At 53.0% G+C, this 23,424-nt stretch overlaps 9 protein-coding genes across 9 annotated transcripts; 7 read left to right on the forward strand and 2 right to left on the reverse strand.

The window, feature by feature from the left end:
* Positions 1-131: 131 nt before the first annotated feature.
* CKM354_000539000 (uncharacterized protein) lies at positions 132-2,795 on the forward strand (the record flags this gene model as incomplete). The annotated part of the gene is made up of 1 exon (XM_044800662.1): positions 132-2,795. The coding sequence occupies one exon, from the start codon at positions 132-134 to the stop codon at positions 2,793-2,795; it is 2,664 nt and encodes an 887-aa protein (XP_044656597.1).
* Positions 2,796-3,053: 258 nt separating this feature from the next.
* CKM354_000539100 (uncharacterized protein) lies at positions 3,054-5,147 on the forward strand (the record flags this gene model as incomplete). The annotated part of the gene is made up of 1 exon (XM_044800663.1): positions 3,054-5,147. One exon carries the CDS (start codon positions 3,054-3,056, stop codon positions 5,145-5,147), a length of 2,094 nt encoding a protein of 697 aa, XP_044656598.1.
* Positions 5,148-6,173: 1,026 nt separating this feature from the next.
* Positions 6,174-7,070, forward strand: CKM354_000539200 (uncharacterized protein; the record flags this gene model as incomplete). The annotated part of the gene is made up of 1 exon (XM_044800664.1): positions 6,174-7,070. One exon carries the CDS (start codon positions 6,174-6,176, stop codon positions 7,068-7,070), a length of 897 nt encoding a protein of 298 aa, XP_044656599.1.
* Positions 7,071-7,170: 100 nt separating this feature from the next.
* Positions 7,171-12,855, reverse strand: CKM354_000539300 (uncharacterized protein; the record flags this gene model as incomplete). The annotated part of the gene is made up of 5 exons (XM_044800665.1): positions 7,171-7,389; positions 7,441-7,721; positions 7,808-8,191; positions 8,237-12,014; positions 12,247-12,855. The coding sequence occupies 5 exons, from the start codon at positions 12,853-12,855 to the stop codon at positions 7,171-7,173; spliced, it is 5,271 nt and encodes a 1,756-aa protein (XP_044656600.1).
* Positions 12,856-13,071: 216 nt separating this feature from the next.
* On the forward strand, positions 13,072-15,048 carry CKM354_000539400 (uncharacterized protein; the record flags this gene model as incomplete). The annotated part of the gene is made up of 1 exon (XM_044800666.1): positions 13,072-15,048. One exon carries the CDS (start codon positions 13,072-13,074, stop codon positions 15,046-15,048), a length of 1,977 nt encoding a protein of 658 aa, XP_044656601.1.
* A 272-nt stretch (positions 15,049-15,320) lies between these two features.
* On the forward strand, positions 15,321-16,128 carry CKM354_000539500 (uncharacterized protein; the record flags this gene model as incomplete). Its single annotated transcript, XM_044800667.1, has 2 exons — positions 15,321-15,399; positions 15,461-16,128. The coding sequence occupies 2 exons, from the start codon at positions 15,321-15,323 to the stop codon at positions 16,126-16,128; spliced, it is 747 nt and encodes a 248-aa protein (XP_044656602.1).
* A 1,112-nt stretch (positions 16,129-17,240) lies between these two features.
* Positions 17,241-18,822, reverse strand: CKM354_000539600 (uncharacterized protein; the record flags this gene model as incomplete). The annotated part of the gene is made up of 3 exons (XM_044800668.1): positions 17,241-17,570; positions 17,619-18,330; positions 18,383-18,822. 3 exons carry the CDS (start codon positions 18,820-18,822, stop codon positions 17,241-17,243), a joined length of 1,482 nt encoding a protein of 493 aa, XP_044656603.1.
* A 375-nt stretch (positions 18,823-19,197) lies between these two features.
* On the forward strand, positions 19,198-20,616 carry CKM354_000539700 (uncharacterized protein; the record flags this gene model as incomplete). Its single annotated transcript, XM_044800669.1, has 1 exon — positions 19,198-20,616. The coding sequence occupies one exon, from the start codon at positions 19,198-19,200 to the stop codon at positions 20,614-20,616; it is 1,419 nt and encodes a 472-aa protein (XP_044656604.1).
* A 293-nt stretch (positions 20,617-20,909) lies between these two features.
* Positions 20,910-22,785, forward strand: CKM354_000539800 (uncharacterized protein; the record flags this gene model as incomplete). The annotated part of the gene is made up of 6 exons (XM_044800670.1): positions 20,910-21,108; positions 21,176-21,303; positions 21,373-21,412; positions 21,474-22,224; positions 22,277-22,701; positions 22,751-22,785. 6 exons carry the CDS (start codon positions 20,910-20,912, stop codon positions 22,783-22,785), a joined length of 1,578 nt encoding a protein of 525 aa, XP_044656605.1.
* Between the last annotated feature and the right edge of the window lie 639 nt (positions 22,786-23,424).

Raw genomic sequence — 23,424 nt, forward strand, 5'->3', positions numbered from 1 at the left:
CTATAGAATCGTAGTCTGTATCCTGGACATCCTGGAACGTGGCGAGGCCGGGCAGAAGGCCTCATGCGCGCAGCCATGAGCAGCGCCTGGTGACACGACTTCGTGGTATCACAGCGGCATAGCCAACAGCCATGACTACCAAACCCAATCAAGAAGGAGTCAAGCACAGGCCGGCACCTCTGTTGACTTCACTCAGCGCTGCCACTCAAGATGGCACCCCAACTTCGCCTGTGCCATTTACGCCGACCCGGCTCGACAGGCAGGATGCCAAGAATGGACAGCAACGCTTTGTCTTGACTGATCCTGTTGCCTTTCGCTATCTCGAAGCCGATCTGTCGACCACCTTGATCGAACGACGAACAGACCTCCAAGGCTATGAGTGCTACATTGTGGAGCAATGGACGACATCGCGCATGCACCCCACGTACATGATCACAACATTCACTGGGGATCCTACGCATGTCGTCAAGGTTGGCGTCCTAGGGCTGCCGGTAGACGAGTCCACCTGGTCACCTCGATTGCGGGTCTACTTCAAAGCACTGAACCAGTACCATGCACGACGCCGCGAAACCCCACTCGGAATCTTGATGGTCACTAGCCTCGCCGGGTTTCCATCATCGCTGGCCGTTATTCCCGTGCCAGATGGTGACGTGGGCAAGCACAGATTCGACTTCTTCGTCAACGAAGATTTGAAAAGACTGGGCTGTTCGGGACGTGTTGGCCTATCACTGTCGCAGCCAGCGCCATCCACAGTCGTCAAGTTTCACCAGCTCTATCGAACCAGCGAGAAAAATGACATCTACAGATCGGTCATTGAGATCATCAAACTATGCCAGACTGCACTCACTTTGTTCGATAAGCTCGAGATTGATTATGCGGATGGCTTGCTGTGCGATGTGACTGAGCGCGCAATACGTGACTGGTGGGTCGAATTCGGAAGTGATCATTATAATATCGAGCCGCACGACGGCATTCTGGGCCCGACCACTGTTGCTGGGCTCCTGGGTATGTTTATGGGCGCAAGAAACCGGCTGCATGCTATGGGTGCTCCTGTACCCAAGGATCCATTCGACGTTGATGCCATGAAGAAAGCCATCAGCGCCTTCCAAAAGCAGCAGCGATTTCCGAGAACGCGTCGGCTGGATCGACGAACGATGGACAGGTTGCACAAGGCGACACAAAAAGCGGCTGACAAGGTGCAGTGGACCATGCCCAGAGCTGTCAAATCAACAGTGGCTGAATTGAGTGGAAAAGGCGGAGATTTAATCCAAGATGGCATTGGACGTCGCGACAGAGCAGGCATAGCCGAGATCGAGACTGTCGACATAGATCGCTTCGTGCAACTTGTTTACAGCGATCGCTGCAAATGGCTATGGCTCGGCAAGCCATTGAAGAAACGTAAAGTAAGCGACGAAGCTGAAAGAAACATACATGATGCACAGGAGCAACCCGGATTCAGCAAATCGCTTGTCTTCAAAGCGGACGAGCAAGGCGGTTTCACCTGGACAGCTGGTCGCAAAAGCACCGTTGATGGGAGCGAGCCGCGGAGACGTGAGACTGAACTTGAACAGTACGGTGACTCACGAGTACCCTCTCCTATCGACGAAGGTGATGAAAGCGACAAAGATGCGAAACCATCGGTTTTCAAGCGGGCGACTAGCGTCAAGCACGATGCCAAGAGCGGCTTTAGCAAGGTGAAGGACGTTGTCGGATTTCGCAGTCATAAACCCAAGCCCTCAGTAGACGAGCCTGTGCCCACTTCACCAGCAGACCTCAAGCCTAGCAAAAGGCCCTCTGTTGGAAGATCACACACTAGCCCCGTGAGCAGCCCTAATAGCCAACATGCCTCCGAGAAGGATCCGTCACGGAATTTCTCTGTCAACGCTGCAGCCGATCAGAGCAGTCGACTGAATGTTGCTCTCAAAAGTGAAGACCCAACCGGCAGGAACCGGTCGACATCACTTCTGTCTGGCACTCAAGTCGCCTCGCAAGAAAGCCTGCGACCGCCGATCTACACTACTTTGAGCAAAACTTCGACAGTCGGCGACAGCGACCGGCATATGAACAGAAACAACTCGAGCACTACAGTCGATACTGCCGATGTTCCTTCAGTTGCTGGCTCGGTGTACAACGGCGTAGAATTGAACGAGGCTCTGCCGACAGGACCAGAGACTGCATTTGACGTGTCTCAGTTGCTGCAGCGGACCGTCTCATACTCGCACTATGTGACGACTGAATTGCAGACGCGTAGCGAGTATTCTTATCCCCGGCAAATGAGCTTTAGCTTGGCGGAGGACAGCGTCCTCACTTGGGAATCTGTTCATGGGGACGATTACGAACCATTTGCATCTCCAGCAGCACAGATGGCTGAGCAGCAGCAGATGGCGAAAGAGTCCAAAAGGCTTCGTGCTCTGATCACAGTGCTTCAAACGCAAACTGTGGACTGGACTCAGAGTCAACTTACAAAGATGCATAAGTTTCTCGACCAAATTGATCGTGATCAAGAAGCTCTCGATCAGATGCATATGCCTCGCCAGCAGAATGTTCGCGAGCTACAGACGCACACCGAAGGCATGCTCCGAGAAGAGAAAGACCGCCTAGAAGAAGGGAACAAAGAGATCGAGACGCTGGTCGCAAAGCTTGAGTACGAAGTCGATGCATTGAAGACCAAGGTGGAAGATGTCCGAGTAGCTGTAGACGACTACGAGAAAGGAGTAGTGCGGATTGAGGAAAGGGTTGGTGATTTGGAGAAAGAAGCTGAGAACAGCAGTGGCTGGGCTTGCACTGTACAATAATGTGTAGACTTGGTATAGAGTGTCATATAGAATTAGATCTTGTACCCGAATTGTCTCTCCTCGTTGCTGCCACTGCCACTGCCACTGCCACTGCCACTGCCACTCTTCAAGATAGCTGCCTGAGGTCGTTCAACGGAAGCCTTCCGCGTAAAAGACGCGAGCTCTCCACTTCAGCAACTTTACGCGCTCGTCTTTCTTGCAGCTTCACAATTGACCCCAACAACATTTCCGCGCTCCGGCGCCCAAAAAAGCACAGACATGCGTCTCCGTCTGCGGATCGAGCGCAACGAGCTGCCGCCGGTGCAGGTCCTGCACGCGATACCGCCAACGCAACAATCGCAAACGATTTCGCAATTCCTCCAGTCGATCAATGCTCTTTTCCCTCTGGAGTCGACTACCTGGGACATCTCGGATTACACCGTCCTAGTCGCTGGCTACGAAGCTACGCATTACACCGAGGTAGGCCAGGCCTTCAAGGACGAAGATGAGGTCGTGATCAAACCGCTTGGGTTTGCGGAGCTGCGGGCCAGGACTTTGAGTGGACGTGATCAAATCAGCGAGGACGGCAGACATCTGCTGGACGGTGTGCCGTTCGGACGACCTATGTTGAAGAGACCCAGACGTCCGGAAGTTAATATCCCGGCGAGAAAGAGGCAGAAGGCGGATGAGGTTGCGGATGCACAGGCGCTGGTGCGTTTGGAGGGTGATGACGAGGAAGATGATGAGGAGGACGATGGAGACTTTGAGGAAGCAGAAGTTGAAGAGGACAGTGAGGAAGACGACGACGAGAACGGCGCGGACGACAGCAGCGACAGCATTTCATCCGCCGAAGACAGCAGCTCGGATGGTAGTGCCAGTTCGAGTGATGACAGCAGCGACAGTGATAGCAGTAGCAGCAGCAGTGAGAGCGAAAGTGAGGCGTCCTGGGACGGTTTAGAGGTGAAAGTGAGCACCGCGAAGGCAGCACCGAAACCGAACGGCACCGCTGCGCCCCAGCCTGAACAGCAACAAAACCTGCCACACCAGGGGAAGTCGCGGACGAAAGAGAGGAACGATCGCAAGCGAGACTCGAGAAGACTCAAGCACCTCAAGGAGGCGGGCTTGCTACCACAGAACGCAACTTTGCAGGATATGCAGAATTGGCAGAAAGAAAAAGGACTGGACGACGAAAGCGTCACGTTGGCTGGCCAGAAGGCCAAAATGGAGTCTGGGCGGCAGAGACTTCTCGAACAGATCGCGTCAGGCGGCGTTGACATTGCCAGCCCAGTACCGGCTTCTGGAGAAGATGATGAGCCGCCAGAGGAGCATTCAAGTCGTCCAGTCTCGACAGCCAAAGACATCATGGATGAGGCGACAAGCAGCGACGCAGCCAGCACGCAGATCATTACGGAAGCACAGCAGGCGGCGGAAACGACGCCAGTGAAAGCGAAGACCAAACGAGAAGCAGACACTGATGCAGATCAATCCCCAGCATCAAAACGCGCACGTTTGGATACAAGAAGCATGAACCGTCTTGTATTTGGTTCACTTGGCCTTCGTACGCCTAAGACCCAGGAAGAGCGCGACGCGCTTCAGAAGAAGCTATCTACGCGTCCCACACGCGCAGGCGCTGCTGCAGCTCCTGCTGAGGTAGTGACAGAGACGACACCTCAAGCTGACGAAGCTCCGGATTCATGGCGGGCGAAAGTCGTCCTCACTGCAGTGGAGTGCGTAGATGAGAATGTCACGCTCTCCGAGCCGCCCTTTCCTTTCCAACAACGGTGGGACCCACAGTACCAATTCAGTGCAAAGCAGCGAAAGCGGTCCAGAGCCCGAAAATCCAATGCACAGACCAATGGTGAGTTCATCGAGACGTATGACAAATACAATCAGAACGGTGGAGGAGATGCACTGGACTACGATGACCCAAAAGACGACCAGGAAGGTGATGATTCGTATTGGGAAGAAGGGGCGCTGCTGGACAATGGCGACGAAGTGGAGAATTCGGACGACGAGTTTCCTCCATTGCCGGCTGATCACGCCTCGCTGCCCGGTCTCGTGGAGACCGACGCCAAGGTCGGAGACTACATCACATATTCGGAGCTTGCAGTGTCTGCCGCCACGGGTTGGGAACCCAAGGTTGTAGCACAGATTGCGAAGCTCGAAACGAAGACGGATGATGGTCTTTGGACCCTAATTCTCAGACAGAGCCGCCCCAAGGAATACGACGAGAAAGGAAATCGCATTTACACCAAGTTCGAGATGGAGGACTTCAGCGACGACGGCACCGAGACCGATTCCAAGACTTTATCATGGGTTGAGCTGCAAAATCCAAAGCTCTTGCTGCGCTCTGTTGACACGAAGGCATCCTAGGAAGAAACTAATAGCGTTCGAGCACGAGGTATAAGACGTATCCACACGGCTAGCGCAGCATCAGCAGTCGGCAAGTCAGAGCAGTCTATCACAAAGTTGGAAAAGGGCCGCAATTCGCTGGAATTGTCAAAGTGGAATCGCGAGAGAAGCAAGATCGCTCAATCCATCACTCGCGACAACATGTGCGTCGTGGCTACGAAGAAACCAGGTAAGGTGCACCGTCCTTCTTGCAAACCGGAACTTCTGTTCTATGGTCAGCGGTTCTTGTCTTGCGAGTAGGCATCGGTTCCTGCAGACCTTCGTACCCGCTGTAAAGCATCACCAGAATGCCGGGCGTATACATGCAACAAACACGGACGAGAGCCTAGACCGGAGAGTGACGACAGCTCGCGTATCTGGAGACCTGTTCGACTGATGGCTGCGCGCTATGCAGGTTCATCCTTGAGCAGTCTGCACCCTGTTACGAAGGCAGTCAACTTACCATGGCTACTGTGGGTGCCAAATTGTCGAATAGTCAGTCTGTGACTCATATCGTTAATGTTGAAGAACCTCCAGCAGGATAGGTCGTCAAGAGTAAGTAGCTGCAGATATTGTCACTACTGCTTGATGCATTGTTTACTGCTAGCATCCAGGCCAGTGCAACACTGTCGTAGATAACGTGTCGTGAAAGGCCTCATCGGCCCGTGATATTACCTAGCGATTACCCGATGGTACATTCACATTTCCGAAAATCCGCTCGCTAAATTCGTCGCTCGCTCCACAATCTCAAAATCAACCGCCCTTTGCGGTGTCCCATTTGAATTCATGCATACTAGAAATTCTAGCGAATCGCACTTTCTGTGAGCACTACGCCCGTCAGTGCATCAAAATGGACGTAGGAATATCCATCGCCAACGAGCGGCAAAACAGACTAGCTCCATTGATTACTAGCTCGTGTTTGGGCGACCACTTCACTACGTCTCTTCTCACGTCCTTACTCTTCTACCAGAACAACAGTTTCTCAACAAGATCCCAATAGGCATCAGTATGGCAGATTGGGGCACCAAATCCATCGGCGCAGCCTTCAAAACTTCCCACTCACATCCAAACGCAGACATCGACCCCTCTACAGTAACCCTACCGAAGCCCTTCGTCGTTTGCATCGTGGGCGCGTCTCGCGGCATTGGCGCAGGCGTTGCCACATCATACGCCAAAGCAGGCTGTACAGCACTCATCCTCGCCTCTCGACGTCTCCCAGGTCTCGAAGAAACTGCTGCAGCCTGCAAAGCCCTTGATCCCAAAGTCGAGATCGAAATTATATCCTGCGATATCACATCCTCAGCTTCTGTGTCCTCTCTCGCGGAAAAGGCACTTTCTCGATTTGGCCGTTTGGATGCAGTGGTCGTCAACAGCGGATATTCTGGACCGGTCAAATTGCGGATAACAGAAACAGATCCAGAGACATTCCGCAATGCCACGAACGTGAACTACATTGGAACGTTCTACTGTGCGAAATTTCTGATACCGTTATTACTCAACACTTCAGACGGCGCGAAGCTTTTTATCGGAGTCTCCTCTCTCGCATCGATCCTTGTGCGGGGCCCAATTGCGAATACACAATATTGCGTGTCGAAGTGCGCGCAGTTGAAGTTGTTGGAACACGTTCACGAGCAGTATGCGGATCAGGGATTAAGCTCATTTGCAGTGCATCCGGGATCGGTGCTCAGTGAGATGGCAGATGAGACGGTACCGGAGGAGTTCAGACCCTTTTTGACCGATAGTTCGGATCTTTGTGGGGCTTTTTGTGTGTGGTTGACGAAGGAGGATAGGAAGTGGCTTAGTGGGAGGTTGTTGAATGCAAAATGGGATGTCAAGGAATTGGAGTCGAAGAGGGAGGAAATTGTGGCGAAAGATGCACTCAAGTTGCAATTGAGTCTGCCGTAGCAAGTCTTTGGCTGCATCAAAGGGTATCTAAAGCTGATGCTCGGTGAGCTCGCGAGCCGATTTGACGCTTCGCGTCGCGCTCGATGCTCTGCAACGGCGTTCAGTAGCCACCCCAAGAAGGTACACTGTACCCGACCTGATTGTACATCTGAGTCTGTTGTGCTGCAAAAGCAGCCTCGCGTTGCGCATGCTGCTGTTCCTCTTTCTTCTTCTTGAGCTGCACGAGATTTCCCTTCAGCCCTCGCAAGTAGCGCCTCGCTTCATTGACCAGATGTTCTGGCTCATTAGAGTACTTGAGCGCTTCCAGCATGGCACGGACCTATCGCCTCGTCAGAATTTACAACGAGCCCGTAACCACGCCGAAACTTACCTGTGTTTCTGACTGAATGTGTGGGCAAACGCGTGCATGGCCGTAATGAGCCATGCCACACAGGTTACAGAACTCCACACCAGCGAGTTTGAGTGGGCAGCTGCCGACTAGATGATATCGGCCACACGCTTTGCATGTGATCCCGGGTGGCTCAACTTTTTGTGACTTTTCGCCGGATATGCTGGACTCTCCGTTTGTTGCTGCAAATGCATTTGCTGTTGGATCCGTAGAATTTGAGGCATTTGGTGCAGGTACAATGACACGCTTGAATGTGGGATAGTCTGCGACGTATCGTTTTAGTTCATGTTCTCCTTTTGTGCGTTTTTCACGGGTGATTTCGGAGTGTTAGGAATAACCTCGTCATCACTGATGACAACGACCTCAGGTTCAGACATCTTCATGGGTGAAGCAGATGTCTTCGTGGCCTTGGAAGACTTCTCGCCTGTTGAAGGCAAAGACCTCTTCTTTGGCGTCTGATTCGGTGTCAACGGATTGGGGCTGCCTTTACCATTCGGCACAGATTTCTTCAGCATTGGCTTCTTGGGCGCCCGAGCAACCTTTTGCGATTGCGCTCTGGCTGCCCTTGAGTTGCTGATAGAAGCCCTCTGGCCTTGCTTGGCAGCGGGGTTTGGTTTCTGAGATGCAGCCTTGGGCTTCACAGTAGCCTTTGACTGCACCTTCGATGGAGTAGCAGCGGCTTTAGGTGCCAAATTTGCGGTTTTGAAAGGGGTCTTACCTTTTGAGATATTGCCTGCAGAGGGTTTAGTACGTGGTGCTTCCAGGTCCAGCAACTCACCGTTCTCCATATCCTCACCTGGTTCATCAGCATCATCGTCACTTTCGTCGGCCTGGAAATCGGTATCGCTGTCACCTCCGGTGTCCTTCTTTTTGCGACGCTTGACGGGCGTAAGGTCCACAGCTTCCGCATCAGCGCCCTCACCAGCGTAATCGATACGCTCACGAGCACGACGTCCACGCCCGAATGCTTCAGCTTTCGCGGTCGCTTCCTCCGCAGCGATACGTTCGCGTTCCTTGAGAATGTTCGCCCACACACCAGGATCTGGAACCGAGTCTTCAGCCTCATTGACTGCATCCTGTAGGGTCGCGTCGCCGTTCGCCCACACACGCGCAAAGGAGAACTGGGTTTCTGCGGTCTTGTCTTCGCCGGCCTTCGTGTCTTCCATGTGCGAACAGTCGATCAGCCTGTCAACGGCCATTGAGTCGTATACGATGTCTTGCTCGCCATCATCTTCGAACAACTCACTTGCGCCATGTCGAAGAACAGACACCAGATCAGTTTGCTCAGCGTCATCCGCGTCCATTTCTTGAATGAGCACATGATCGAGAGCAAGCTTCTTGCGACCAATCTGCATGATGCGCTCTTCCGCACTGGCACGAGTCACTATTTGGAAGCACAGGACCTTCTTCTGCTGACCAATTCGATGAGCACGCGACAGTGCTTGAATGTCCTGGTGGGGATTGAAATCGGGATCGAGGATGATGACGGTATCTGCCGTGGCCAGATTGATACCCACACCGCCAGCACGGGTGGAGAGCAAGAACGCGAATAACGGCGAGTCGGGTGCATTGAACTCGTCGATTCGCTTTTGCTTGTTGAGCGAGCTGATTTGACCATCGAGGCGCTGGTATCGCAATTGCATACCGTCCATAAAGTCCTCGACACAGTCAAGCATTTCGAGAAATTGACTGAAGATAAGGACTCGGTGCCCGCGTTCTTTGAGCTTCGGAAGTAGGAGCTCCAGTAACTTGAGCTTTGAGCTTGCATCGACCAAATTTCGATGTGAAGCTGCCATATCCACATGGCGATCTTCTATGCTCTTGTTGTACACGAATGGATGACACAAGCACTTCCTCAACTGCATGAGAATGTTGCTCAAGCTTGCTCGCTCTCCTTGCTTCAGGTTGGCGTCGGCACTGAAGATAGCCTTCATCAAGTCGGGATTCTTTGCAAGTATGCTTCGGTACAGCTTCTTCTGCACAATACTCATGCTGACTGGGACAATGACTTGAGCCATGGGCGGCAGAAATGTCAACACCTGTGCCTTCGTGCGCCGCAAAAAGAATGGTTTGATCATGTCGTGCAGCTTGGCGATCTTCTCTTGATCAAGCTCAGCGAACTCTTCTTCGAGAGCCGCAGCGTCAAACGTGTCGTCTAAGAAATGGAGTAGGTTGAACAGCTCGCGCTGATTGTTCTGTAGTGGCGTGCCGGTAAGGAGAACCTTAAAGGGACATTTCAGCGCGCCTAGTGCGCTGTAGAGCTGATTCTTGTCATTCTTGAGACGCTGACCCTCATCGACAATGAGGCCTTGCCATTGCACGCCCTTGAAGAACTTTCGGCAGTTGTCGTCCGCGGCGGCATCGTAACTGGTGACGACAACGTGGCACCGAAGATCTTTGGCGCCATCAGGATAGAGTTCATGCTTCATGGCGAGATCTCTGCTCTCCCGCGTGCCATAGAAGGCCACCACGCGCAGGCTTGGTGCCCATCGCTTGATTTCTCGTCGCCAGTTCGGACAGGTTGAATTGGGCACAACTACCAGGAAGGGGTAGCAGTTGTGCTCTTGGACCAACGTGGCAAGGAAGCCGATGATTTGAATCGTCTTGCCAAGGCCCATCTCATCCGCCAGAATGGCGTTCTTCTGGGTGAACCACTTGTAGTAAAGCCAGTTCATGCCCTGGATCTGATACTCCATCAACTTGCCGCCCTCGAGGGTTTCGGGCTGTGAAGTCTTCTCAAGAGTGCGAAAATCTTCCTTGCGGACTTTCTCTAGCCGTGTTTTGAGCGCGTTGAGTTTCGGTTGTCGTACGTAGCGTCCAGCCACCCAGTCGTTGTAGGCAATCACAAAATCAGTCCATCTGTCGCCATCGTCTGGGCCCGGGGGTGTCTCCCACACTGCGTCTTCGTATGTGAGACCTTTGTACTTGATGAGCGCCTTGTCAACCTCCCGTATGCGAGCCTTGTCGATCTCTTGGGTGCTAATGTCCACGATGCTGGTGAACTTGACGTCGAGGACGATATCAGTGCGCAGATAGTCTTCTGGTATAGCGTCTTCAGTGCGCATCTTTGGGTGCTGAGTGTCTTCGCGTTTCATGAATGCTTTGCGTGTGTTGTAAGGCGTTACACCCCATACCCAAGGGCCCGGCATCCATTTCGCCCGGAAATATGACATGCCGTCCCAGCGGACCAAGTACACCTTGTCTTCTTCCTCGAGTCCGTCGAAACCTCGCTCCGGGTCGTAGAGGTCCTCATCTATAGGCTTCCAGGCAATGAGCCCTGAGACCTTGGCGGGCATTTCTACGCAGTCTTTACACTTCCAGTCTCGACTGTATTCGCGGAATCGTTGCTCAGGATCGGCTTCCAGCTCCATCATGTCATAGTCGGCTCGAGAAGGCAGGTGCTCGTAGTGATACGCCCGGAAGCAATTCGTGCAACGGAACATGACGGTCTCGACGTTATTGATCTTCTCCGGTGGAACATCGTATATTGGATCCACGCCATCGTTCTCCTCGCGGTCTCGCTGTTCTTGAGTTGCAGACTTGCGTGGTCTGAATGGACGACATGCTGCACCGTGCTGTCTGCAATCTTGACATTTGCCCTGATCTGGAGCTGCTGGATCTTTCTTTCGGGGAAAAGCCACGCAGCGACGGCACTGCAAGACAAAGTCGTCCTCGTCGACTTTAGTGACCAAGTGCTCGCGATTGGTTCGGTGACCCAGGCACTGCTTGTGATATACCAGAGAACATCCTTGACAGCAGATGAGTTTCGCGAAATTCGAGCCTTCTCCGCACACATCGCAATACTGCGAATGTCGCATGCGGAACTCGTTGTTCCGTGGCAGATCCTTGAAGACTTCACGAACACCAATCGACTTGGGTTTGGAAGGCTGCTTAGGCTCCTCGGACTCTGATCGGTAGATGTCGTCAACTTCAACCTCGGTCATGCCACCGACATGTCTCGTGGCCCGCGAACTGTGACGAGCTCCTTCGCGAACGATTTTAGCCTTCTTCGCTGGTGGTCCAGGACGGCCACGCTTGCGCCGACGTGTCCCAGGCAGGTCGGACGCGAGGAGATTGTCGCTGTCGTCGTCTTCGTCGTCGTCCTCGCTGACTGCAGTGGATTGATGGCGAGTGCGCATACTACGGCCATTGACAGATCGGCTAGATTTGCGAAGTCCAGCGCGAGTGGGACGCTGCAGCTCATCTTCTGAGTAATCATCTTCCTCGTCTTCGTCTTCCGGCTCGCCTGTATCCACGTATTGTGAGATATCTTGTTGTTTACGCTTGCGGCCGCGAAGTAGGCGAGAAGCTTGCGTCTCATCCTCAGAACGCTCCTCGTCACTGTCGATCACATTGTCAACGGTGCTCACGAAACCCTCATTGTTTCGTTTGCCAGCATTCGGACGCGACGAAGACATTCTGCCACCGCGACTGTTCCGAACCGTGCGAGGGCTGCTCTGACTTGGTGCCGGTTGTTCAACAGGTGGGCCGACCTCGTTGAATTCTGCAATAGCCTCTTCACCGTTGTCGTAGTCGAGCAGGTCGTTGAAAGGCACCTATCCTCAGTGTGTCAGAAGGCGCTTGCGGTAGGTGGATTGAATGTTGATGTCGAGGTCGAGGTTCAGGAACACAAAGCAGGCTCCTTTATGGTTATGCAAATGTCAAGTGAAGGCAAGATGAGCGCTTACATGTGAAAGTCGCCACACACATGACAATGAGCCAGGCGGTAGGCGAATTCACAGTGCCAGCTCGCTCGTGAAAGTTAGATAGAAAGTGCATCAGACTTACGTAGTCATCGTAAAAGTTGCCGAACTGGACCTTGTAAAGTACCGTTCCGTCTTCATAGGAATGTTCGCTCAGAATCTTACGAACGCGTTCTGCACCGTGCCGCAAATCGTCATAGTCACGGATTTTCCTGGCTTCTCTTCTTGACACCTCCACGACCAATTTTGAAGGAGTTCCGGTTCGTCCAGATCCATACGCTCTCCCTTTGCCCTTTGCGCGCTTCGGAGTCTCGTTCTCTACAAACAATGCACCAGCCTCCGGAGATCTGTCGGAGTCCACATGATTTATCGAACTTCGTCCGGACGATCGACGCGAAGGGGCATTTATTGGTTTGAAAGCGAGGGAAGGCGGGTGCGGCGAGGGCGAAGTGGTGGTTCGGCGGCGTTTCCGAGGGGACTCTTCGTTGAACACTTCTGACGACGAGCTTTCCCGTACTTGAACGACAGCAGCAGATGTGGACCTTCCTGCGACCATGGGCGCGACGGGAGCTGGCGGTGGAGGGGCAGGACGCGGAGCCTTGAGCGTTCCTGTGCCCAACTTCCAGTCGGCCAAATCGACGGCCGTGTCGCTATCATCGTCGGAGCCGGCTTGGGCGTCGAAGTGGAACGACATGTCGACGTTGTCGCCTTCTGGACTTCAAGGCATATTCCAAACTTTGAAAGATGTCGACATGGCACGCGCCGAGAAGACGTGCAAGTGCTGTGGTAAGACCACGAACATGGACGCGACGTGATAGAAGTTCGTCCAGGGTTCGCGACATGGGCCGAATTTCGGCCGGCGGGCACTGAACCTTTCTCCTAAGTAGGGATCTACCACAACATCCAATTCATGTCTTCATTGTTGCTTCGCAGGCGCGTCTGTTCTCTACGCAGATTGCCGGTTGTACAGACTTCAAGACAGCGAGCATGGGTGTCGACTACTTCTGCCATCAATCGCGGTCTGCGGGCCACGAAAGATGATGGCCGAGAGTACAGAGGAGGCAAAGACTGGTCTACGAGAGCTCGAGCCTCAGCACAAGACGCCCGAGACGCCCGAATTCCCAAGCCTCCACCTGAGGACCGCAGACGTCTGAGTGCTTACACCGGACATCAATCTGGAACTCGAAATGCATATGCAGGCCGCAGTGGCACGCCTCGAGATGCCCGCCCGGCGGTCTCTGCATCTCGAGACCGCGGTGGCCGCAGACCAAGCCAAGCATCCAATCCTGGCCGACGAGAGCGAGCTGAAATGGCAGCAGTGCGGCCCAGCACATTCGATGGAAATTCAACAAAGTTCTCTGTGATCGAAGCATCACGATCTAGAGCGGAATCCGATCTTGGCTTTCGAGGGCAGCCTAATTCTCGAGCACAGCCGAAACCTGCTGAAGGGCTATTGAGATCGATCAAGAATGCATGTCGTCAGATCCATTTCTTGCAGCAACAGCAAGAAGCCGGAGAGAGCCATAGCGTGGATGAGCTTATACAGGACGCCAGATCGTCTCTCAAAACAGTGAACTCTTATATCACCTCAGGGACATTTCAGGAAGAAGAACCAGCAGAAGCTGTTGTCTCTCTTTTCCGCAAAAAAGCCAGAGCTGGAACGTTCTTGGCAGGAGAAATGCCTGATGGCGAAAAGAGTGTCATCTACGTGACCAAAGACGGTATCATCGATCTGGCAGTAGGCAAGACTGCATCTGTGCGAACAAGGCCCAGGGATGCAAGACCTACCAGGGATGTGCGGGAGCCAGATAACTCTAGGCACGATCGCCGTGAAGCACAAGGCACGGGTCGATCAGTTCGTACAAAACGACCGGCCAATGAAGAGGAAGAGGTTCCAGTCTCAATACCGTACACGACAGCAGCAAGTGAGTTCCTATATGGCTACAACAGCGTCCTTGCGGCGCTCAAAGCACAGCGTCGCAAGCTGTATAAATTATACATTCACCCCAAGATCTTTGATGCAGACATTGGAGCCCAAGGCACGGAGTCTGGAGACAAGCCAGGCAGCGAACTGGTAGCGCTTGCTAAACAGGCAGGCATTCCCTTCCGCAATGAGTTCAAGACTGCGATGCTAGACAAGATGTCAGATGGTCGCCCGCACAACGGGGTCATCTTAGAGGCATCGAAATTACCTGCAGTGCCTGTTACTGGCCTTCGCAAACCTGAGTCTAGCAAAGGCTTGATCCCGATCGAACTGAGCTCACAGACGGCCGAAGACGCAAAGATCAATGGCAGCCCCAAAGTCATCAACGCTCTAAGCGGCGGCTGGCGTCATCCTTTCATCGTCATGCTCGATGGCATTACTGATCCTGGTAACGTGGGCAACATCATCCGAACCTGTCATTTCTATGGCATTGATGCTGTCGCGGTCGCCACCAATACCTGCGCAAATTTGTCATCTGCTGTGTTAGCAAAAGCCTCGGCTGGAGCTTGCGAAGCTATGCGACTACTCTCCGTATCACAACCCTCGAATTTTGTGCATGACTCTTCCAAATACCGATGGAAAGTATATGCTGCAGTGGCACCCATTGGCAAGACGGACTTCTCTGGACAATTCCTCAGTACGTCCCGCGTCTCTGCCGACAGTCCATTGGCGAAGCACCCATGTATTTTGATGCTCGGAGCGGAAGGCGAAGGATTGAGACAGAATCTGCGCAATCGTGCGGACTACTTCGTGTCTATCGAGGGCGGCCACAGGGCCGAGAGTGTGCCAGTTGTCGGTGTCGACAGCATGAATGTTGGCGTAGCGACTGGTGTGCTGTTGGAAGCATTCTTGCGAAAGCCTCCGAGCGCACCTGACAATGTTGCGACTGGAGAGGATTTGTAAGATAACAACCGGGTGGCCACGGCCATTAACTTGTACATTACGGTATTGCATGACCATACCTCTATAGATAATGAAGTCCATTCTCTGCGCCTTCCCGTTCGTAGCACAAGCCCCACCCGTGCCTGCCAAGTCTGCTATCTGCGTGTAGAAGGGCGCGCAAGAGCTCTCTTGAGCTGTCTGTGTCGCTTCTAAAGCTTCCACATCGCATTCTGCAGCGGTTCATTGCAATACAACAAACGACAGACTACGAGCATCAGTCCCGCATCGCCCAAATGTCCACTGACGAGATCATCCTCTATGACCTGCCTAGCAGAGGCACGCCCAAATGCTGGAGCTTGAACCCTTGGAAAGGTCGGTGTCGCACTGCCACATGAACAACGTACAGCATGCCAGCAATTAACCAAATTTCCAGCCCGCCTCGCCCTCAACTTCAAGAACATTCCCTACAAGACCGAATGGATCGAATACCCCGACGTAGCACCCACTCTTAAGTCCTTTGGCATCCCACCAAACTCACCCAGCGTGAACCCCAATACCGAATACTCTATTCCGGCAATCAAGCTTTCAGGAAACAAGTACATCATGGACTCCTTAGCAATCGCCCATGAGCTCGAACGTCTCTACCCAGAGCCCTCCTTGAAGTTCGCAAACAACGACTACGCCGCTCGCGTCCAAACAGCAGTGGCGAACCTGTGGACCTCACTACAGGCGATCGCTATCCCTCGTGTTCCAGAAATGATTCTCAATGCCAAGAGTGCAGAGTATTTCAACACGACGCGTGAGAAGCGTTTCGGGATGCCACTTACTGAGCTTGCGAAGAGTGAACAGGCGGGTGAGCAGGCTTGGACGAACGCAGAGCAGAAGTTGGGTGCTATCAAAGGTTTGCTTGAGGAGAACCAGGGCAGGTTTGTGCAGGGAGGTGATGAGCCTAGTTTTGCGGATTTTATCCTCGCTGGTGCGTTTAGACTTTTGGAGACTGTGGATAAAGAGGGAGACTTGTTCGGGAGGATCATGAAGTATGATGGGGGTTTGAGAGAGCATTACGAGGCTTGTAAGCCTTGGCTGAAGAGGGATGATTGAGAGCCAGTGCCACTTCGCGCAAGACGATCTCGTTGGCGGTAAAATACTTGCAACGCGGTCTGTGGTCGAGCCTTATGCTAGACTGGAGATGTCTGAAAGCGTTGTCAACGAGTATTACATTTGATGAAATGATAGAGCGGTGACGTCTGGCCCACGAAGCTAAGCACGACAAGAGCCATCATTCTTCGATGCCATTTGCAAACCTGTGGCAGGATGTGAAGCACATCAGCACGTTGTGCATCGTGGAGGCTTGACATGATCATCGCCCGCGATTTTCGGCGAGGTCCGGAAGAATCGCGTTCCTTCCTTTTACGCGTCAACACGCGTTCTGCAATGACAACAACTTCAAATGTCTCACGCACAGTCACGACGCTTTCTGTCATACTTGCAAGTATGCTTCAAGAATAGGACCATGGAAGAGAAGATAATCTTCGCGAGCAACGAGCATGACCTGGCTCTGGCAGTGGCACGAAATATGCCGCATTTTCCGCTTACTCCTTCCACCTGAGGGTCGTCGTATTTGTCGGATGCAGAGCCCATCGCTATGACTTTCGCCAGGAAATGGGCCATGTATGAGCCTGCAGTCCGCTTGACCCTGCTCGAAAGATGCTCACCCACCGAAGGCTGATAGCATACAAGGATCTGATGTGAGTTTGAGCTCGAGGCATAACATCTGATGAGTGGCTCATTCAATTTGGGGGGGGGGGGGGGGGGGGGGGGGGGGGAAGTGCTATCCGGTACATCTATCTTTTGATGGAAAGCTCGAGCGAAGCGTATTGCAAAGAAGCGACATAACATGGGGCAAGGGATGGCCTTGCTGTCATGCACGAACACGCAAGCATGATTTCCTTCGGATGCAGTCCTATCACGCTGGGTCCGGGACAGCACCCAGACAGCCAACGAGGCTGTTGGCAGCCACAGTAGCTCGATCAAGCTCCAAACATATTGTGAAACTGGTCCGAGAGGCTGTACATTGCAGCTCAACGCTCAGGGTCTCTGGAGACTCGACAGCACTCCATAGCGTGTAGAGCGAATCTTCGCGCACTACCAATGGCGGGAAACGGTCTTTAGCTTTCTGTGCTTGGAACAGTCCCATGGCCTGGCCTAAGAGCTCAGAAAGCGAGGTTCACATGCACGGCCTTTGTCTGCGTGTATGCATCTAGAGCGTACGACCCAAGCTCTCGACCAATGCCTGAAGACTTGAAGCCCCCAAATGGAATCCCATAGTGCGAGTCTCCGCTCGAATTGATCCATACCATGCCGGCTCTAAGCTTTCGCGCTACCTTGTGGGCTCGCGAGATCTTTTCGGTGAAGAGTGCTGCAGCGAGTCCATACGAAGTGTTGTTCGCCTTCGTAACCGCATCAGCGTCATCTTTGAATTTGCTGATCGTCACTACTGGGCCGAATATCTCTTCGCGGATGATCGTTGAATCTTCGGAAGCCTTCAACAGATTAGCCGTACTCGAACCCATGGGTTAGGGATAGCTCACATCGACAAAGACGGTTGGCTGGACGAAGTACCCATTCCGATCGATTTTCGCACCTCCTGTCACCGCCCGGGCTCCTTCCTGCTTGCCTTGTTCGAGATAATTAAGCACCTTGTCGAATTGTGCTCGGGAGACTTGTGGTCCGTGGTTGACTCCAGCCTCAAACGGCGCTCCGACTTTTGCAATCCGCTCCGTGTGCTGCACAAAGGCTTTTGTAAATTCCTCATACCGGCTTTCGTGCACGTAGATTCTGGATGTCGATGTACAAACCTGGCCCGAGTTGTCCATAATTCCAGTATGCGCCCATTGGACGGCATTGTCCATCTCAGCATCCTCGAAGACGATTAGAGGAGATTTGCCGCCACACTCAAGAGTGACATTCTTCAGATTTGCGGCCGCAGATCGCATAATGGACTTCCCTGTGGCTGTGCTGCCGGTGAAGGCAATTTTGTCCACTTTCTCATGCTCTGCCAGAGTTTTGCCAGTGACCGAGCCCAGTCCTGGGATGATGTTCACGACACCTTTCGGGATCCCGGCCTCTTTCACCAAGTTGCCAAAGTACATGGCTGATAGTGGAGTCTGTTCTGCTGGCTTCAAAACCACCACATTCCCGCAGGCTAGTGCTGGAGCAACTTTCCAGGCAAGCATCATGATTGGGAAGTTCCACGGGATAATCTGAGCACACACACCCAGTGGCTCTTGGATTGTGTAACAACTGTGAAGGCATCAGTATCTACTCTTCTTGCGTTGTTCGGTCTCCAGCTTACAGTTTGTCTGGCGCGGTATCGATCTGCTTGCCGTCAATCTTGTCAGCCCAGCCAGCATAATACTCAAAGACGTTGACAGTCTCATCCAAATCCCCAGCGAGCGCAGCTTCGTACGGCTTTCCTAGATCGTAAGCATCGATGGCAGCCAGGAGCTCCCTCTCGCGGTCCAAGATGGATGCGAGTTTGAAGAGGATTGTAGAGCGCTCCTTTGGGGTCAGATCTGACCAAGGTCCGTTGTCGAATGCCTCTCTGGCAGCTTCGACTGCAGTGTCCACATCTTTGGGCGAAGCACCTCGCACACTCAGAATTGGCTTGTCGCAGGCAGGATCTACGACTTCGAATTCGTCGCCCGTTCCTTGCACGAACTCATTGTTGATGAACAAGCCAATTGGCTGTTCGTACGTGCTGCCATTCGGCAGACTGATTGTTGTGGAAGACATCGTGAACTTGGATGCGCCTCGAATCGTCGCGTCTGACACTCTTGGATCGCATCGCAGCTCAGTGATAAGTTGGAGATTACGGGCCCGTAGTACACGAATCGCGCTAGGCAAGGACGTTGCCATTTGCGGCATGCGGGAAGGCAGCCGAAGTCGAAGCTCTGAGCTTGAGCTTGTCGAAAGCTTGCCGTATCTCCACCTGTCTGATCGTCCATCAGAAGCCTCGAAACGACGCGCGAGGCGTGCTTACCCCACTTCTGGAGTCGGCAACAGGTCGGATCTTCGACGACAGGGCAAGATGAAATGACTTCGACAGTCTCGATGCCAACAACGGCAGGAATTTGACCAAACGCCCGGAACGTTTGATACAGCTGCAGAATGGGGCCGAGGGTCGTGGACGGATCGTGCTGGCCCTGTCGGAAGCGGAGACTGAAGTGCGACCTGAGACGCCCAGCGTGCACAAAGTGCTTACTCGTTGGAGGAGCTTGCGACTACTCGCAGAAGCAGCTGCAGTGGGTGGGAGGTGCTGCCTTTCGTGGTCGGCTGAAGTCCATGGGCGCTGCTCTGGAAGGACACGCTTTGCACTCGACGAGCGAATCCCCTGTGGATGACTCCGAAGAACTTTCGACGCTTCCAGCATCTCCTGCGGTGCCGTCGCCGTTTCTTCCGCAATCGTTGGTCCTCTATTTCAGAAATGCTGTATGGCCAAGACTACAGTTGTCGGAGCAACTTATCTCGCTGGACGAGGAGATGCTAATGCACGAGCCTGTCTTGATAGAGGCAATTCTGGCTGTGTCGCAAGCGCATCATCACTTGCTATACTCCAACAAAAAGAGTTGTGTAGCAGGCGCCGGTGTTCAGACTCAAGAGCAGGCACGACAGGTCGCTTTGACGAAATTCCGCAGTCGCATTGAGTGTGGTGTGGACTCGGTCGATGAAGCTCGTCAACTCTTCCAGGTTGTCTGCATGTTCTGTATCCTCGACGGCATGATTGCACCTGATCTCCAAAACAATGCTTCGGAATCGCATCTCAAGGGAGGCTCATCAATCTTGTCCACGTGGAACACCATTCCATCGCAGATGCTTCTGGCAGGTGGCTTGCAGACACATCTTCTGAGCGTGTTTGCTACAGTCGATCTGGTCCGCTCCTTGCTAAGTGGCGATAAACCATTCTTCGAGCCAACGATGTGGTCCATGTTTGCAGGTGTCCATGCATGGTGGGGAAAGTTAACTTGCGGCGACTCTTTCCTCAAGGTTCTCAAAGTCTACTCGGAGATTGCTTTCCTTGGGAACATCGTTCACGACCACTTACCAGAAGACGTCGGATACCGACTGGCCGAGAGGTGCGTGCCAGATATCCTCGTATCGCTGGTTGGGCAGGCAGCACGATCACATGGCCCGGACTTCACGCTTTCCGCGCACTGGGATTCTTTTTGCACATTGTATGAAACAAGCGCGATCATTTATGTGTATCGCGCATTACAAGGTAGAAGCGTAGACGATGCCGCAGTGCAACTTGTCGTCCGACAAGCAGTTTCGACGCTTCTCGATCAGCCACTGCCCGGGATGATGACCCATTGTCTGATATTCCCTTTACTAGTTGTCGGATCGCATTGTTTATACGCTCAGGATCGAAAGGCAGTGTCGGATTCTCTATCCAAATCAACTTCGTACCTGGCCTTCGGAAATCTGGTACTGATGGCAGATCTGCTAAGAGACATCTGGGGTCGACCGGAGATCGAACTGCATTGGTGGGACATGTTCAAATCAGTTTCACAAAACGTCTTCCTGTTCTGATGGCGTGACATTGACAGTGCTCGGGCAAAAAAGAGTTCCAGGCTCCTGCATTAGCTTTGGACGAACGCATTGCACAAGATACATGCTACTCCAAGCCTGGCTGGCTCCACATGCATTCCCCAGTGGCGACCCCCGCCTTCACATCAGCCACATGCTAGCCAGAAACGGCAGTCATCTGGACAAGATCTGCAGATAACACTCCACTGACCATTGTGTTATTCAATAGAGCTGGCTTGATATGTCTTTCGCGAGGTGCATCGACACACTCCCGTTGTCAACTCACCACTTCAACAATGTCGACAAACGAAGCGTCCTCCGTCAGCCTCGATGATCGAAAGCAGGAAGGCATACTTGGAGTGCAGTATTCGCACAACGAAACGACTGCCGACCATGTCGAGAAAGAGGATGCCGGTCTCGTCGCGCTGGGCTATACGCCAGTGTTGACGAGAAACAGGACTTTGTCTGCTGTTCTTTTCCAGTCGATCGCCATCAGTGAGCCTCTCAATTGCAGTTTGATCGTGCGGGGCAGCAGCTGACACATACTTCTTCACATCAACAGTCGCTGTCCCATTCGGAGAAGGGACCGCACTGAACTCTGCAATCATCGGAGGCGGCCAGTTGCCGTACTTCATCGGCTGGATCATGGTGTCGGTCCTCGATCAAGCTGTGGTAATGAGTCTCGCAGAGGTATGTGTTACGACGCCGGGAGTTGTGCTCGGTTGTGATTATGTGACTGATGCATTATCATCAACACAGCTCGCATCAAAATTTCCCACCGCTGGCGGACCACAATTTTGTAAGGGCCTGTCTCATGCTTCCGGTGTCAGATCGTTGCTGACTTCTGATGTGACATTTAGGGGTGCATCAATTGATGCCTGCTGGTCGGGCGCGCACGACGCTCTCGTTCATGACAGGCTGGATCTGGCTCGTGGGCAACTGGACCATTGCTTTGTCAGTCAATTTTGGATTCGCCTCACTTATTGCTGGGACTGTCACAATGTATCATCCAGATTGGGCGGCAACTGACTGGCAGCTGCTTCTGATGTTTTACGCCATCTGCATTGCAGTCTTCTGCATCTGTGCCTTCGGCAACCGGTTCCTGCCATACGTCGATACGATAGCGGCTGGTTGGAATCTTCTCTGCATCATGGTCGTATTCATTGGGCTATCTGCGACCGCGAAAGAGGGACGACACAGCGCTGCGTATGCACTGGCGCACTACAACAATACGCTCAGTGGCTGGGGCTCCTGGAGCTTTACCATTGGTCTGCTTCCTGCTGCATATACTTATGCAGCGATGGGAATGATATCGAGCATGGCAGAAGAAGTACACGAACCCGAGCGGATGCTGCCCAAGGCTATGTGTCTGAGCGTCCCTCTTTCTGCCATCATGGGACTCTTTTTCATTCTGCCAATCTGTTTCACTCTGCCACCGCTCGAGGATGTACTGAACGCACCGGCTGCCCAGGGCCTTCCCTACATCTTCAATCATGTGATGGGGAGTCCCGGAGGCGGCCTTGGGCTCATGTTCTTTGTGTTGGGAGTTGCTGTGTTCTGCTCGGTCTCCATCACTACTACAGCATCGCGCTGCACATGGGCTTTCGCAAGGTGGGTACGAGGTCTACATTCCGCTGCTATGGTGCTAACGCTCGCCGCACAGGGACCATGCCATTCCTTTCTCTGGTCTGTGGTCCAGACTTGACTTGGGCGACACGCCCGTGATGGCTCTACTACTCACGACAGTTGTTCAAATGCTGCTAGGCCTGATCAATCTCGGCTCAACGAGTGCTTTTACGGCATTCGCCTCTGTGGGAGTGATTGGACTCGCAGCTGCTTATGCCCTGGCAGTCGCCGTGAGCATGCTCGAAGGTCGAAAAGCTGTATCGACAGCTCGATTCCGGTTTCCTCCTATCGTCGGCTGGCTTGTCAATGGAGTTATGGTCATCTGGATTGCCTTCCAGATGATACTATTCTCGATGCCAACGACGTTACCGGTTACAGCAACAAGCATGAACTATGCCAGTGTTGTGTTTGTCGGATTTTTCGTCCTCAGCACAGCTTATTACTTGCTTTGGGCGCGAAAGGGTACGTGTCGCCTTCTGCGTGTGAAGTCATATGTCCTGACCATTCGCAGTTTATGAGGGACCCCCAATCACGCACGGCCTGTGATGCGGAACGCTTAACGTGTCGCTCGTGGAAATGGGCAGAATTTTCCGTCGTACACGCCCATTGTTCTTATGAGACTTGATGCGCAAAGACAAACACACTCCGAGTTTGTCTCCATATGTCTTGATAAATCTGTCAACAGAGGCTCGCGGCTCATGATGTCGTTCAAGTTCATCTTTGGGGATGCTGCGGCCAAGACACTGCGCGGTTCAGGAGGTCGACGTGATTTGAATTGATATGAGACCACAAGAAAGATGCACTGCGCTCCAGCTACAGGAAAGAACCCATAATTAATACGAGTTTCGATGTTCTGCAGAGGCTTTGAGCCGATAGATCCATTCTTTCTTCGCGTTTCACAGCCCATGAGCGCCCTTGTTCAAGCTCATTACGATGGGGACGGTGTTTTGAGACGAAAGTCTTTCGCTCCAGTTCACTACTGCTTCCACGAGCCGTGATTATCCGAACCGTATAGGTATTGAGATAAGGGCATGTACCAGAAGTGATAGCGTTAACTTCAGAGTCCATGCAGGTCGTGCACACTAATGGAAACTCAAAATGCTGCCGTTTCTATTGCCTATTTCGGTCAAGCATCGACCCAACAACAAGCCTCTTCCATGCTGATCCTGAGGGGAAGTCCATGGT

Source organism: Cercospora kikuchii (assembly GCF_019650295.1).
Source record: "Cercospora kikuchii DNA, contig_00003, whole genome shotgun sequence".
Classification (NCBI taxonomy): Eukaryota; Fungi; Ascomycota; class Dothideomycetes; order Mycosphaerellales; family Mycosphaerellaceae; genus Cercospora; species Cercospora kikuchii.